Here is a 17,693-nt window from a genome sequence, read left to right on the forward strand (position 1 = left end):
CACTGTTAAGTGTGAAATGCTAGGAAGAAACAGAAGGACGTAAAAACCTGAACTGTGGACAATGGGGACTTGTTCTTTTGGAGGAAAAATATTTCAAGTTCTTTTGGGACAAAAGTTCATTCGCTGAGTGTGCAAAAGGTGCTCCAGTGACAAAGTGCACCTCAGCCCGTGGGGCTGTATGGAGCCTGGCTGAAGGCTGAGTCATGATACTGACTTCCGGTCACTGGAGTGGATACAGCCACAGGGTCATTCTTAAACATCAAAGAGAAAATGAGAGAAAAGCTAGAAATGAGTGTGGATGAAAAAGGGGTCACATATTAAACCGGACAGGGGAGGCCTGCACAGTGGCCTTAATAACTCAAGAGACCGAAAGTAACCATAAATGATGATCTGAACATAAAAACTCCTAACTGAAAGTGACTCATGGCATGTGGTCACATCCTAGGCCTGTAGCTTCCTTGACAAAGGTCAACCTTTGCTTTAAGTAAGCCTGTCCATTGTCTTTGTGCAGCTAAGATAACACACTGTTGGGATATCCACACGCCTCAGGACACACCACCGCACCAGAGCAAAAGATCACAGGAACCGCCTTGTCATCTCGTTCCCAGCATACTTACCTGTCCTGTACCCCACGATGTAAAAGAAGTATTTGTCCCTCTGTCTTACTCTTTACCTAATCTCAGGTTTCCTCACTTTGCTTTCCGCCACCTCCCTAATTTACCAGCAATGAATTTCATGGAATCTCCCCCTATGTCTCAATTCTTTTTTTTTTTTTTTAAGATTTTATGCCTGACCAGACAGTGGCACAGTGGATAGAGCATCGAACTGGGATGCCGAGGACCCAGGTTCGAGACCCCGAGATCGCCAGCTTGACTGCGGGCTCATCTGGTTTGAGCAAAGCTCACCAGCTTGGTCCCAAGGTCACTGGCTCAAGCAAGGGGTTACTTGGTCTGCTGTAGCCCCTGGTCAAGGCACCTATGATAAAGCAATCAATGAACAACTAAGGTGTCGCAACGAAAAACTGATGATTGATGCTTCTCATCTATCTCTGTTCCCTATCTATCCCTCTCTCTGACTCTCTGTCTACAAAAAATTTAAAAAAAAAGATTTTACTTATTTTAGAGACAGGAGAGAGAAAGAAAGACTCAGGAATGTGGGGGGAGCTGGAAGCATCAACTCGTAGTTGCTTCTTGTATGTGCCTCAACCAGGCAAGCCTGGGGTTTCAAACCAGTGACCTCAGCATTCCAGGTTGGAGCCCTATCCGCTGCGCTTCCACAGGTCAGGTTCCTTTGATTCTAATATATAAAATAAAGTGCAAAACTGCCATTCTCTGAAGCATTTTCTCAATCTGTTGATATTCTGTTTCCTGGCAATTGTCATCAGTTTGGTCAAATAAACTCATAAACTCATAAAAATTCTCTAAGGTCTGGAAGTTCCTTATATCCACATGAGGAAGAGTGGTTTCTACATATGCTATTAACAAACTTTCAGCCTTGCAAACTCAAACCCCTCAACATATCTAGGCTGGAACTTCCTTAATTGAATGTAACAAACTTCATCTAATTTTTGTTGTATACCTGTCTCCAAAATTAACAATGTAGGTGAAAACTCTGCCTTAATTTGAAGCCAACAGTCAGTGAAAGGCAAGCATACTCATGACTATACACAATTATAAACAGCCTGTGTTTCAAAGCAGGGCTTCCAAGCTTGATAAAGATCTGAACATTACACTGATTTCCATCCAGTTTAAGACAACACGAATTACAAGACACACTGTTATTTTATGTGCCACTAAGAAAGTAAAAATCTTATGAATTTAATTATGTCATGTATTATGACATATCTTGATAGCAGTGGTGTTCAAATGTGAATGAGATGTGTCTTAAAATTGATGAAATACACCATTTTATATATGAAAGTATGTATTTTGGAACATGAGTAAAAACATCAGCCTTGTTAAATAAATACAATCAGAGCCATAACTACCTTGATGCCCCTGCTTTCCTCTGGGAACAACAGCTAAATACGGACTACAAAGCTAGAATTCAGAAACAAATTCAAAGGTAACAGAGACCCATGACAATTGATAAATACAAATATAAATGTTCCTTTTTAAAGAACAACTTGTTACAAAAGGACAACATAAATTCCATCCAGTAGTTATCAACTAAATTTCTTTGAAGAGTAATTGCCTACTTAACAGCTGAAGGACTCTCTAACCGTACCTCTGTGACATCTGTCAGAAACAAGTCTGCCAAGTACAAACATTTTACTTTAATAACTGCACACACAGGTAAAATGCTTTCAAAAACCAAGAATTCTCTATTTCAAAAGCAAAATATTTTATACCTTCTTTCTTTGACATTTAATATTTGCCAGCTGTCTAGAATTAAATGCATTACTTTATCATTTAAGAAAAATAAAGAAAAAATACACTACTACCAGGTATGTTTGGGACTCCAACATATTCATAAATCATGACACTGCAAATCATCATTCCTAGAGTTGACATTTACATTAAATCTGGAAAATATTCACAATTGTATGTTTAGATTTCTAAAATAACAGTAAATCTACAATTTTGTATTAGCTCTCCTATCTCTAGTGAAGAAAAGGGTGCTTTTAATACAATGTTAGATAACATAGCTAATGAAATTGTTTGAATTCATTGAAATGTCTACAAAGGGCTTTGGTAGGTTAAATTAAACCATTCACATTCTTCACGTGCCATACATACTTCCCTTGAGCCGGCTCTTAATCCCCACAGACCTTTAGGAAACTGGAGAGAGAAAGGGAATGTCCAAGCGTGGGAAACCCACTGATAATGAAAGGGAGACTGTTCTGTGGGAGGTATGTACATAACATGTATCAACAAAGAAAGTACTGCCTGACCAGACAGTGGCGCAGTGGAGACAGAGTGTCAGACTGGAACTCGGAGGACCCAGGTTCAAAATCCTGTGGTCGCCGGCTTGAGCAAGGGCCGACTCACTCTGCTGAAGTCTCCTGGTCAAAGCACATATGAGAAAGCAATCAGTGAACAACTAAGGAGACTAAGGAGCTGCAATGAAGAAGTGATGCTTCTCATCTCTCTCCCTTCCTGTCTGTCTGTCCCTATCTGTCCCTCTCTCTGTCTCTGTCACAAAAAAATAAAGAAGTAAAATTTAATTTATAAAGCAAAGAAAGTACTGCATTGCCTTTTATGGGTGAAATTCATTTTTAACTCACTTTATTGACTTAACAACCAGTTTTGCTAAAAAAAAAAAAGTTAAAAGGAAAGCAAAATAGCTTAATATATAGTACTTATGAGCACAGTAAAAATAAGTTATGACAACTTTTAATAACAATTATTGAGTCAAAAATGTTAGAATATACATGTATATATATGAAATATATATTTAGATGTATATATATATAAAATATAAAACCTATATATCTCGCCTGACCTGTGGTGGCGCAGTGGATAAAGCATCGACCTGGAAATGCTGAGGTCGCCGGTTCGAAACCCTGGGCTTGCCTGGTCAAGGCATATATGAGAGTTGATGCTTCCAGCTTCTCCCCTCTCCTCTCTCTCTCCCTCTCTGTCTCTCTCTCCTCTCTAAAAATGAATAAATAAAATAAAATATTTAAAAAAATAAAAAATAAATAAATAAAACCTATATATCTCACCAAATTTAGCCTCATAAAAGTGAAAAGAACATGAGTTGGGAATCAAAGACAGGACTCCAGTTCTATCATTAACCAGAAGTATTGGTTTAGGGAGAAAAACTTAGCCTTTCTATACATGGGCTTACTCACCTGTTAAATAAAGATAACTCCTAAATATCTCCGTTGAAGGACTGTAATGAGGAGCAATGAGATCATGGGTTAGTATTTCAAAGCAGTATACAAATGCAAATTGTTATTACTATTATTTATGTTCAGTAGAAAATAAAAACTATAATCTTTTACTCCAATTGAGTTGAATTCATGGATAACAAAATTGTGACATATATATAAAATGGAATCTTTATTCAACCTTAGAGAAATGAAGAAATCCTACCATCTGCGACAACATGGATGAACCTGAAGACATTATGCTAAGTGAAATAAGTCAGACAGAGAAAGCCACATACTGTATGATCTCACTTATATGCAAAACTGTTTTAAAAAGCCAAACTCATAAAAAAGATCAGACTTGTGGTTTCCAGAGGCAAAGGGTAAGTATAAGGGAAAGGAACATTTGAGTGAGGGGATAAAAGGTAAAATTTCCAGTTATAAAATAAATAAGCCCTGGCCGGTTGGCTCAGTGGTAGAGCGTTGGCCTGGCGTGCAGGAATCCCAGGTTCGATTCCCAGCCAGGGCACACAGGAGAAGCGCCCATCTGCTTCTCCACCCCTCCCCCTCTCCTTCCTCTCTGTCTCTCTCTTCCTCTCCTACAGCCAAGGCTCCACTGGAGCAAAGTTGGCCCGGGCGCTGAGGATGGCTCTGTGGCCTCTGCCTCAGGCGCTAGAATGGCTCTGATTGCGGCAGAGCGACACCCCGAGATGGGCAGAGCATTGCCCCCTGTTGGGCATGCCGGGTGGATCCCGGTCGGGTGCATGCGGGAGTCTGTCTAACTGCCTCCCCGTTTCCAGCTTCGGAAAAATACAAACAAACAAACAAACAAACAAATAAATAAATAAAATAAGTCCTAGGGATGTAACGTACAACATAACATGATGGCCATAGCTAACTCTACAGTATAGTCTATAGCAGGGGTCTCAAACTCAACTCAGCATGTGGGCCGCAGAGCAAGATCACCGCACTAGGTCTACAAAAGGCAACTGTTACGCAATACTTTTCTCACTGCAGTTGAAAACAAAAAAAAATCAGTACAACAAGCACAATCGTACATGCAGTTTACTCAGTGTCACAAAACGACCAGAAACTGTAGTTCGCATCACAACTGCTGTTAACTAAGCTAATATCTAGCTAGGATGCTAGAGAAATGAAAAATACAAGTAGGCCCCTAGGCTTACTTAATTTTATCCAAAATATTTTGAACTTTGTGGATTAGTCTGCGGGCCGCACAAAATTGTTTGGCGGGCCGCATGCAGCCCGCGGGCCGCAAGTTTGAGACCCCTGGTCTACAGGAAAGTTGTTAAGAGAATAAATTCTAAGAGTTCTCATCATAAGGAGAATTTTTTCCTTTTTCATTTACTTTTTTCTTTAAAAAAAAAAAAGACTTTATTCATTTTAGGACGGGGGGGGGGAGAGGGAGAGCAGAGGGGGAAGAGCAGGAAGCATCAACTCCCATATGTGCCTTGACTGGCCAAGCCCAGGGTTTCAAACCAGCAACATCAGGTTCCAAGTCAATGCTTTATCCACTGAGCCACCACAGGTCAGGACTTTTCCTTTTTTATTTTTATTGTATCTATATAAGATGAAAGTTAGCTGAACCTGTTGTGGTAATCATTTCACAATACAGGGGGTCCTTGGGTTACAACAGTTCTGTTCCTACAAAAGGGACCTAACCCAAATTTTGGTGTAAGTCAAAACACACCCTATGCTAAGTCATTACCTATTCTAACATAGTTGTAAAATCATGATCTAGAACATAAAAACACAACTAAGCCACAGAAAAAGGAAAAAGACATAAATATTCTGTACTGTACACTGTACACGTATTCTTCCACCGTGCGCAACTGAACTAGTTCACCCACGGAGTCCGTAAGTACGATGCTATCGGCATAAGCCAAAACACAACTCAATTTAAGTTTTTGTGGGAGTGAGCATCGTAAACTCAAAATGTTATGTTGAGACTGTCGTAACCCAAGGACCCCTGTACATGTAAATCAAACTATCATGCTGTATGCCTTAAACTAACACAGTGATTTCTGTCAATTATGTCTTAATAAAACTGGGGGGAAATGCCAGAAAGTATGTAGTAAAATATAAAAGTATATCGAAGATGGCCAGAATTAAAATTTACTTGAATTGGTTTTCAGGGGAAAAAATCACACTACCAAGAAAAGGCCCTGGCAGGGTGGGTCAGTAGATAGAGCTGGCCCCGCACACTGAGGTCACGGCTTTGATCCCCAGTCAGGGCACACAGAAGCAATTACTGAGTACACAACTAAGCGGAACAATGAGTTGATAATTCTCTCTCCCTCTTAAATCAAAGGAAACTTGTTTAAAAAAGAACAAAGGGATTTAAAACTTTTTAAAATAAATACTTCCCAATCTGACACCCTTGTCATCCTTTCTAAGTCTTGGCTTCCTCGTCTGGTGCCTATTCATTGGGTTATTGGACAAAATGTACATAATCCTTAGCCCAGTGTCTGGCACACAGTCAACTCTCAAAAACTGTAAGCCACTGTTCTATTATGTATGTTTTAAACACTGTTTAATAAAATAAGGGTTCGTGGAATACATATTTCATTTGGAACTATCTACACATTGAGGGCAATAGCATAAATAGACCGAAATGAAATAAATTCTGGAATGTGCTTCGTGTTCTTATATTTGAGCAAGAGAAGCCATGGTCTTCCTGGAATTCACACAACTCTTCAAATAGGAAACTACAATTTTCACCAGGATTCCTATCCAATCCCACAGCTCCTCATGCCCTCACCAACTCTCACGGATTCACCAGGAGGCTCTCATAAACCTTGATAGTGTCCTGACTCGGAAAATAATAATCCTCGCCTTGGCCGGATAGCTCAGTTGGTTCGAGTGTTGTCCCAAAATGTAAAGGTTGCAAGATCAATTCCCAGCCAGAGCACATACAGGAGCAGATTAATGTTTCTCTCTCTCTTTCTCTCTCTCTCTCTAAAATCAATAAATAAAATTTAAAAAGAACACAATAATCTCTACCCTCAAACCCTCCATCTCCCCTTACTGCCCCCCCACCCCGCACTCAGGGAGCAAAAATGTGCAAAGTCAGGATACTAGTAACAGCCACATCACAACCAGCACTGTCTCAGAGCTTGAACCTATTACCAAGGTTCTTTGGCTCAAGGGAAAAATATCCCGCAACAGGAACAGGTAAAACAGGCAAGCAAGGTCAGTTCTTGCCAACTGTCCCCTCAAGTATTTGTGTCTTACATCTCCTACCAAGTGACTACTAATCCCAAAGCTCTGCCACCTCCCCTTTGTTGTAGTAATATAGGTTATAGTAATTAAATATATAGAAATATAAAAATATGGATATATAAAAGTAATTAAAAGGATATTAAAAATAATTATTAAAATTAAATAAAGTTATGCCATTTGGATAGGAATTAATATAGTGGCTTAGTGCCATAACTCTGTAATGTGATAAACAGACTCTGACTTACAAGCAGGACCCAGATAGTATGTGTGTGTGAAGTTATACATAGATAAGAAGTGGCTTGGTGTTATTTACATTAACTTTGTAAATTAATGTAAATAAGACATCTTAAAAAGTGGTTTAATGTAAACATTTCAATAGATTGACATAGAGGGAGATTCCCTGTAAGAAACTCCCAAAAAGGTGGTTTGAGGTGATAATCCTGTAGATTGACACATGTTAGAAGGCGTTGGCCATAAAAGGTACTAAAGCTGAGGGGCCTGGTGCTGCAGTAGTCACCCAGACTCCAACATTGATGTGGACTGTCTCCATGCCGCTCTGAGCTCTGACCAAAGCCAGTCGAGAGGAGCACACTGATGGGGCCCCCTTAAGCTGTACCCAGGCACACCAAAAGGATTTGTGAGTAATAAATTGCCTGTGTGATTATTGCAACTAATTTGTGTGTCTGTCGTGTCTTTCCTCAGGTGACACTTAACTGTAGCATCCTCATTGTCGCCTCAAGGTAGTCTCGAAGAAGCTGCCAGCCCTGCTGATAAGCAGGAGAGGAGCGTCCCACTGCACGGGGAAATCGAATCAGGGACGCCTGATCCACGTGGAGCTTGGGCTGTACTGGGACACCCTTCCAGTCCTCAAAACAGGTTATCAAGGAAGGATGTGATCTCCAGTATGATTAATAAGGACCAAGTGGGACTCCTCCCTAGCATATTTCCAAGCTAGCTGGGTACAAAGCTTTAAACCTGTGGTTCTCAGCGCTGGCCGCACATCATAATTACAGATGCTGCTCGACTTACAATGGAGTTACATCCAAATAAACCTACTGTAAATTGAAAGTATCGCAAGTCAAAATGCATTTAATACACCTAACTTACCAAATAACATAGCTTACTTAGCCTGGACTATCTTAAACATGCTCAGAACACATTAGCCTACAGTTGGGCAAAGTCATCTAACACAAAGCCTATTTTATAATAAAGTGTTGAATATCTCATATAATGTGTTGAATACTGTACTAAATGTGAAAAACACAACGGGTGGTTGAGTACTTATCATTAATGCTCAGCTAAAAGCACACTGACCTAAGGAATGTTTGGAGCACTGAACTAAAACAAACAAAAAACTGCCGACAGCACAGCGCACCACAGTTTACCCTCAGACTGGTGGCTGGCTGAGCGCTGTGCCCTGCTGCCGCCCAGCGTCATCAACGAGCATCCTACCATCCTACCGCACACTGCTCGTCCGGGAAAGACGATTCAAAATCCCAAGTAATGAATGTGTATTGCTTTTGCACCATCACAAAGTTAAAAAAAAAAATCATAAGCTGAACCATTATAAATTGGGGAGTATGTACCTGGGGAGTTTTTTAAACTGCACCTGAGGATACTGAATCAAAATGTCAGGTGGGAGCTTCCCCATGTAGTTTTTAAAAGCTCTGTGGGTGATTCTGAGGTCTAAGCAAGGTTGAGAACCACTAATTTGAATTAGTCATTGGCACAAAGGTACGAAAGACCTTCAGGAAGGGCCAAAGAGACTTCTGGTACCCCAAATTCATGCCAGCCTGGCAGCTGCCAATCGTAGCACCTACTCTTCCTCCCTGTCCCATACTCCAAGTTACAGATGCAGCATCACCCCAAGATGGCTACCCAGCTCTGGGGCTGGGAAGATTACATTGCTAAGGACAAAGTCTGAGGGTCACAGACTTGTATGCAGTCCAGCTGAGTCACAAATTCAGCCCTGTGCACAGGAAGCCATACCAAAAAAGGAAATACAATCAGTGATGATTCACACTGTCTTGAATAACCCGCAGCAGTCTGTACATGATGAGTACTCAATAAACATTTATCGGATGAATAAATAACAAACAGGAGCTTACACTCCTTATTACTTTTCATTGGGATAGAGTTTATTGTTTTTGAAAAGCTCTGTTGGGAATCGAATTACAGCAAAAGCACAAGTAACCAAAGGACAGTGAGACTCAACAAAGGACATTCCGCCTGACCTGTGGTGGCGCAGTGGGTAAAGCGTCGACCTGGAAATGCTGAGGTCGCCGGTTCAAAACCCTGGGCTTGCCTGGTCAAGGCACATATGGGAGTTGATGCTTCCTGCTCCTCCCCCCCTTCTCTCTCTGTCTCTCTCTTCTCTCTCTCTCTCTCTCTCCCCCTCCCTCCCTCTCCTTTCTAAAATGAATAAATAAAAAATTTAAAAAAAGAACTCATTAACAAAAAAAAAAACAAAACAAAGGACATTCCCACTAACTCTACTAAGTATGAAAATAAAAATGGAAAAATCTTGGAGAATACTTGAGCTGAACTCTATGGTGGTCAAGTGGGGACACAGTGATAAAGACCATACATTCTAGTTTCCCTTTTCTCCTCAGGAACAGAACCCTGGTTTTACTTAGTGTAGCTAAGCACCAGCTTAACAACATTTCCCAGCCTTCCAGCTATGAATGGCCATATTGATCATCGTTTGGCCAATGTGATATAAGCAAAAGTTTTATATGGTGCTAATGAGAATCTCCCTAAGACAGCAGTTCTCAACCTGTGGGTCGTGACCCCAGTGGGGGTCAAACGACCAAAACACAGGGGTCGCCTAAAGCCATCAGAAAATACATGTTTCCAATGGCTTTAGCCGCTGAGAAGCCGCGCTACCATCTGCCAATGGCTTTAGGCAACCCCTGTGTTTTGGTCGTTCGACCCCACCGGGGTCGCAACCTACAGGTTGAGAACAGCTGCCCTAAGAGAAAGGGAATTGACTCTTCCTGCATCCTGCTGCCCAGAGCCATCCTGAGCTACGGGTGTGAGGCTACTTCCAAGGACTGGCATAGAGAACTAGAAGGACTTGGCGGGCCACCACACCAAGCCTGGACTTTCCAGCTCTGGACCTCCCAAAACTAATCCTAACTCATACAATGACCATAGCTGGGAAGTTTATGAAGTTTGAAAATCACAAAAAGTAGTAATCCCAAAATACAGTCTTCCTAATCCAAACATGGAAATACTGACCAGCACACATGATTGCTATGGTTGAGATGTTTATATACATTCATTATCTCATTTAATCCTCACAACACTCCCAGAAAGTAGATGTGATCCTTATGTTACAGGTGATGTAACAGAGGTTCAGAGTTTACTAATTTGCATTAAGTCAAACAGCTAATACAACTGGACCTCTGGACCTGGAGATCCAAACCAAGTTGGATCAGACTCCAGAGCCCATGCTCTTTCCACCAATCATATTGAATCTGCAAGAAAAACTCAATGAATTTATCTGGAACAGACACGTGGGTTCTAAAACTAGTTGTGTATAGCCAACAGCTTTAGTTCAAGGACAAGATTAGCCTTTTATGCTTTCAACAATACCATCTTCCTCCCCCTTTAGAATTAAATTTAATAGGGTGACATTGATCAATGTTTCATATAAAGATCTCTTTAGTATTTGAACTGTTGATTGCATTGTGTGCCAATCACGCAATGTAAAAAGCACTTAGTAAACAATACTAGTTCCCTTCTAAATATAACTGCCATTCTAACTTTATATGAAGACCTTAAATGATGTAACTATTGCATTCCTAACCTTTTCTCACTTAATTACACAGAGAAGGGCCAAACAAATAAAAAATTAGTTCTATATTTCAGTCAGATAAACAGAAAAAAATACATGGGGCCTTGGAGATATTTTCCTCGCCTTGAAAAGATGTCTAAGTTCATCCAGCATGAAACCACCTGGCTGGCACCTTATCCAAACGGAAGAATTGTTAGTTAAGTCCCATGAAGACACCTTCAGCTAGGGGGACCGACATACCTAGCTTACTCAGAGCTTTCCCAATTTTAGCACTGAAAGTCCTGCATTCTGGGAACTCCCTTGGTTCCAGGAAAGCCTGAAGAACTGATTACTCTCCGGCTTATGGTACCATATAAATGCAGTTATATTTTCAACAAAATGTATTAAAATGCAGGCAGTGTGTACTAAATTGGAGATAAGCATATTATAAAGTATGACTTTAAGATATTTGAGCAGCTAGCAAAAAGAAATTATAAAACTCCACATAATCATACTTAACGAAGAGAATGTTGCTGAGAACATCAAAAGTTTGACAAATCCTTCCTTGGGATGATATACAGTATGTGCAGCCAGTTAAGAAATGGGCTCCAAACAGCACAAACACATTTATACACATTGGATATTTTGTCTACATATAAAATTGAGACACTATATAAGGAAAGAATGAGAAAGGAATCACATTTTATCCAAGAATTTTAAAGTATCTCATCTTTGTGAAATGGTGGGAAAATCTAATCTTGATGTTTCAATTTTGTGGTATCATGGGAGGTTAAAAGCTCTTTTAAGAGTAGGACTACAAAACCTGTAAGTTTCAGTAGCTTGCATATACTCCCAAAGGTACTTCCAACATGAAGTTTGCATGACTCTGTGTGATCCCCTTAGAGAGGAAGTCAGTCATGTCAGGTTATACCATTTCAGGGGTCTAGCTCTGGCTGCTGATAGAGCCTACACAGTGTATTAGCCAAGCTCTCATCTTAAATATGCTTAAAGACACTCAGAACCAAAGGCCTATATGGTCAGCATTAAAAGATAAATGACACATTTCATAAACAGATAAAATAGCCTCAAGTTTAAAAAAAAAAGGCTTTGAGTCCACAAATTCTTTAAGCTGTTATTAGTTACTTCAGCCATAAAACTGCAATATTCTGAATATATATTTGTTTTCACGAATTCTCTAAACAAGCCAAAGAAATGACAGTAACTTGAAAAGACAACAAACATCTCTGTAGTCTGAAAGACCGTCAAAATCCAGAAAACAAGTTTCATAACAAATTATTACTGTTGTCCAGTGGTCCTAGCATTGAGTCTTGTAAGCAAAACAAGGCCTTGTAGAGGGCCAGTAACAATGACAAAGTTTGGTGTTTATTCTGACAACTCTATTCTTATCACTGAATGAGATTACAAAAGGGCATAGAAGTCTGTAGACATTTACTGTTCAATCAGTATGTTAGTGTTCTTTACTTCATCTGGGAAGGACCCCAAATTAGATAAACACAAAAATTTGCTGCCTTCAAGCAGAAAGATAGATTGTTTTAGGTAGCAGGTGCATAGTGAGCTGTTTTTCAATCAAGCTTTTGAATTTCCGCTCATCCATCTACCTGTCCGCCCTGTGCCATAACCAATGGTACTGACCATTTATAACTGGTTCCAGGGTGCTCTCTAGGACTGTGACACAGACCAAGGCTTGCTGATCCATACCATTCTACCTTGGCTGCATTGTACCTTTTTTAAGAAGAGGCAGCAGTGTACATATCTGGTGAAAGGTCAGGGATGCTGTGCTAAGGGACCTGGCACAAATCACTGAGATCTCCCAGGCTCTGTTTCCTGTTTTCCTCATCTGTGGGATAGGGTTAATAATCTCACATTTTGTATGTCTATAAAATCAAACTAAAAATAATTATATTTAAAAATACTAGAAAGAACTTTGAACCACAGCCTTGTAGTTCAGTTGGTTCAAGCGTTGTCCTGATATTACCAGGTTGTGGGTTCAATCCCTGATCAGGGCACATACAAGAATCAATCAATGAATGCATAAATAAGTAGAATAATAAATCGAAGTCTCTCTCTGTCTTCCCCTCTTCTTCTCTCTCTAAACTCATCAATTTTTTTTTTTTTTTTTTTTTTTGGCAAGAGAGACAGAGAGAGAGAAGGGACAGACAGGAAGGGAGAGAGATGAGAAGCATCAACTCTTCTTTACAGCACCTTAAGTTGTTCATTGATTGCTTTCTCATATGTGCCTTGATGAGGGGGGGCTACAGCAGAGCAAGTGACCCCTTGCTCAAGTCAGTGACCTTGAGCTCAAGCCAGCGACCATGAGGTCATGTAGCCAGCGACCATGAGGTCATGTCTATGATCCCATGTTCAAACCAGTGACCCTGTGTTCAAGCCGGTGAGCCTGTGCTCAAGCCAGTGACCTCGGGGTTTCAAACCTGGGTCCTCAACACTCTATCCACTGCATCACTGCCTGCTCAGTCTCAACAAATAATTTTTTTAAAAGTTTTGTAATATGGAACTATAAAAAACCCCGAATAGCCAAAACAATCCTAAGGAAAAAGAATGAAGCTGGGGGCATTACAATACCTGACTTTAAACTATATTATAGGGCCACGATAATCAAAACAGCATGGTATTGGCAGAAAAATAGACACTCAGACCAATGGAACAGAATAGAAAGCCCAGAAATAAAACCACATATATATGGTCAAATAATCTTTGATAAAGGGGCCAACAACACACAATGGAGAAAAGAAAGCCTCTTCAACAAAGGTGTTGGGAAAACTGGAAAGCCACATGCAAAAGAATGAAACTCGACTACAGCCTGTCCCCGTGTACTAAAATTAATTCAAAATGGATCAAAGACCTAAATATAAGACCTGAAACAATAAAGTACATAGAAGAAGACATAGGTACTAAAATCATGGACCTGGGTTTTAAAGAACATTTTATGAACTTGACTCCAATGGCAAGAGAAGTGAAGGCAAAGATAAATGAATGGGACTACATCAGAATTAAAAGTTTTTGCTCAGCAAGAGAAACTGACATCAAAATAAACAGACAGCCAACTATATGGGAACTGATATTTTCAAACAACAGCTCAGATAAGGGCCTAATATCCAAAATTTACAAAGAACTCATAAAACTCAACAACAAACAAACAAACAATCCAATAAAAAAATGGGAAGAGGACATGAACAGACACTTCTCCCAGGAAGAGATACAAATGGCCAACAGATATATGAAAAGATGCTCAGCTTCATTAGTTATTAGAGAAATGCAAATCAAAACTACAATGAGATACCACCTCACTCCTGTTAGATTAGCTATTATCAACAAGACGGGTAATAGCAAATGTTGGAGAGGCTGTGGAGAAAAAGGAACCCTCATTCACTGTTGGTGGGACTGTAAAGTAGTACAACCATTATGAAGGAAAGTATGGTGGTTCCTCAAAAAACTGCAAATAGAACTACCTTATGACCCAGCAATCCCTCTACTGGGTATATACCCCAAAACCTCAGAAACATTGATACGTGAAGACACATGTAGCCCCATGTTCATTGCAGCACTGTTCACAGTGGCCAAGACATGGAAACAACCAAAAAGCCCTTCAATAGAAGACTGGATAAAGAAAATGTGAAACATATACACTATGGAATACTACTCAGCCATAAGAAATGATGACATCAGATCATTTACAGCAAAATGGTGGGATCTTGATAACATTATAAGGAGTGAAATAAGTAAATCAGAAAAAAACAAGAACTACATGATTCCATACATTGGTGGAACATAAAAATGAGACTAAGAGACATGGACAAGAGTGTGGTGGTTACCAAGGGTGGGGGGGGAGGGAGGACATGGGAGGGAGGGAGGGAGAGAGTTAGGGGGAGGGGGAGGGGCACAGAGAACTAGATAGAGGGTGGCGGAGGACAATCTGACTTTGGGCGAGGGGTTTGCAACATAATTTGATGACAAAATAACCTAGACATGTTTTCTTTGAATATATGTACCCTGATTTATTAATGTCATCCCATTACCATTAATAAAAATTTATTAAAAAAAAAAAAAAAGTTTTGTAAATTATCAAGTTATAATACTTAATCAGATGAGTTAGCAAAAGCCTGTACCGTGGAGATAATAAAACTGCCTCCTAAGGATATGGGAGTTCATATAAAATATCACAAAAGCCTATTAATAAAATATTTGAATACACAATGAGTAGTTATTAAATTAAAATGACTAATCAAGTAAAGCACTATAAATTACAGATAGGTAGAACTCTTTAGTATTATAGCACTTACAGTGCTATATTACTTGAACCTTATGCTGGAAATCACACAGATGATTCTTTTAATGCCAATCTTATACGTCCTCACAGACCTTCAGGATAAAGGTGCCCATTCACCATTAACTACGTGCACGTGCCAGTTCATTTCCCCAATTCTTCAATGAAAACAGTTTTTACTTGTATGCATTTAAATCTAAAATGCCCAGATCAACACAGCCCTCCAGCTTCAGCCATATTCTGATTTACATAAAATAAGCGAAATAAAAAAAACTATTATCCACAGCTATCTACCACTACGAAGAAAAAGCAGAATGAAATAACAAAATTAAATGCAAATGGTACCTCCCTAAACATAGACAAAATGTTCTTAAATATACCTTCAGTTTTCCAAATTCACAAATACCCCAAGTAACTTTTCATACATGAGGATGACTGTATCAAGAAAAGTACAACCAAAACCCTATGATGGAATGCAAATATTAAAATGTCCTTCACACATTATAACTGGACTAATTTTAAATTTATACAATATTATTTGAAATTGTCAGTGGAAATAAAGGTATGAGGAATACACTAAGTATTTTCATCTCTTGGAGACATCAAAATTCTTGCAGCAGGAAAGCCTACAAATGTAATAAAATAAAACCTTTGAAAATTGTGACTATATTTGAATTTGCTTAAAACAGTTTTAAGCCAATCTCTCTCTTAAATTCTTATTTTAAACAAGTACATTTGCCCTAAATTTTCTCTAATAGGCCCGATATTGCAACAAAATTAGACTATTGTGGGATATAGGTAATCTTTTCTTTTTTAAAGATTAAATAACTTCTTTCTAAAAGATGTCGATGTCTGAGGCGAAATCAAAACCAATGTAACTGAAAATAGAAATGGAACTGCTAGATATCCATTTTTAACAAACATGGAAATTAGCCTTATTTTTCAAAGAGCTTTAGATCAGGAATAACTTCCTCAATGCACTTCATATTAAGCCAAAATAAACCAAGTGAGTCACATTATAACCTACAGAATAACCTGCAGTAAGTACAAGAACTGAACGACGTTTTAAAGCTTAACCTTTCACACTCCCTTAATACCTATTTCCCACGTTCCACTGAGATGTGTTGCATCCGACTGTCGAGCCCGTGGAAGCGTATATATATCACGAACCAGAACCCTAGCGAGTTCCGGTTAACGGGGGGGGGCACCTATCAGAACAGCTGTTCTGAAAAGCTTGCAGGAACACCCAATGTAGCAAACCAGCGGCCACAGTACAGAAAACTGAACAGAGCACCGGCTTCCACCACCCCGCCCCACTGTGCTCCATTCTTTTGCTCATTTCCATTCTCTGGTTAACTTTCAAGATAAAAGAGGAGAGACCTGTTGGAGTGGATTTTTGGAAGATAAATACTACAGATGAAGAAGAAATAAGTTGTTCTAAGAAACCCATTCATTTACATACAACCAAAAGACGATCCGCTCACGAGAATTCCGGTGAGTGAAGGTGCAACCTATGATTTGCAAAGATGGGATCTAAAATCCCAGAGCGGTTCGTCTCCCAATAACAATGTGGCTGTTCGCCCAGGCAGCTCCGGACGCGGGCTCCGCAGCTTGCGAGGTGCGGGAAGCACACGAAGCCCCGCCGCTCACAGCGCAGCTTCCAGCAGGAGGCAGGGCTCGGGCCGGAATCCCACGCACAGCCCGCGCACTCAGACGGGATTCCGCGCGGCCCAGGCCGGCCGGGTCCCCCCTGGAGACCGACGAAAAAGCAGCAGAGCCGCCACAGCGAGCGGCGGGCGGGGAAAACAGCTCGCGCGAGACCCCGGAGGGCGCGCTGGCTCGGCGCTGGGGGCGCAGTGAGGGCGCGGGCTCACCGAGCGCCGGGGGGCGGGCCGCTGTGGCTCGACCGGCCCCGCGGCTCCTCCGCGCCGTGCCAGCAGGGGCTCCTCCGCCCCCGGCCCCGCGGCTCCTCCGCGCCGTGCCAGCAGGGGCTCCTCCGCCCCCAGCCCCGCGGCTCCTCCGCGCCGTGCCAGCAGGGGCTCCTCCGCCCCCGGACCCGGCGCGCCGGCTCCTCTGAGGGCGCCAGCAGCTGCAGGCAGCGCCTTAGCGCTCTCCGCCTCACCATTCTCGAAGCGTGCCGGGCTCCGCGGGACCCAGGCCTCCGGCTGAGCTCACTCCGCGTCTTCTGATCACTCCGTCATTGTGACCTTCGTACCTGGCAGCCCTTGGCCGCGTCTGGCCGCCGCTCCAGCCCTCCCCAAGATGGCCGTCCCCGCGGACCCCGACGCCGAGGCCATCTTGGTTGCGGAGGTGCCGCGGGGCGTGCGCTTAGCCCACTCCGACCCCCCCGCAGCTCGCGCACACCCGCGGGAGCCCTGAAGTCCGACCCGGTCACCCGCCCCCAAAGCCGGCTCGGTTGGCACGGGCACCTCCCTGGCCCCGTGCCCTGAAACAGCCTGTGCCGGACCCTCCGGCGCTCCTAGTAGACAAGCACCTGGTAGCAACCGGGTAGCGAGGAGATTAAACTGTAACTTGAAGTTTACAGTAGATATTGAATG

The 17,693-nt window shown here is 41.5% G+C and overlaps 1 protein-coding gene across 10 annotated transcripts in view; it reads right to left on the reverse strand.

Annotated features, from left to right (window-relative positions):
* Positions 1 to 17,552, reverse strand: part of NAPEPLD (N-acyl phosphatidylethanolamine phospholipase D) — a 48,149-nt gene extending 30,597 nt beyond the window's left edge. Inside the window, exons 1-3 of one of the 10 annotated variants that reach the window (XM_066240030.1) lie at positions 17,258 to 17,552; positions 3,797 to 3,837; positions 3,445 to 3,596 (exon numbers count right to left, since the gene is read on the reverse strand). In XM_066240030.1, the coding sequence (XP_066096127.1) occupies positions 3,445 to 3,470 (26 nt within the window). In that variant the 5' untranslated portion in view covers positions 3,471 to 3,596; positions 3,797 to 3,837; positions 17,258 to 17,552. Of the gene's footprint in view, positions 1 to 2,893; positions 3,007 to 3,444; positions 3,597 to 3,796; positions 3,838 to 16,597; positions 16,733 to 17,009; positions 17,233 to 17,257 lie in introns of those variants that run through there. The other 9 variants (XM_066240032.1, XM_066240031.1, XM_066240029.1 and 6 more) reach the window with 9 other exon arrangements.
* Between the last annotated feature and the right edge of the window lie 141 nt (positions 17,553 to 17,693).

This window comes from Saccopteryx bilineata, chromosome 7, assembly GCF_036850765.1.
Source record: "Saccopteryx bilineata isolate mSacBil1 chromosome 7, mSacBil1_pri_phased_curated, whole genome shotgun sequence".
NCBI lineage: Eukaryota > Metazoa > Chordata > Mammalia > Chiroptera > Emballonuridae > Saccopteryx > Saccopteryx bilineata.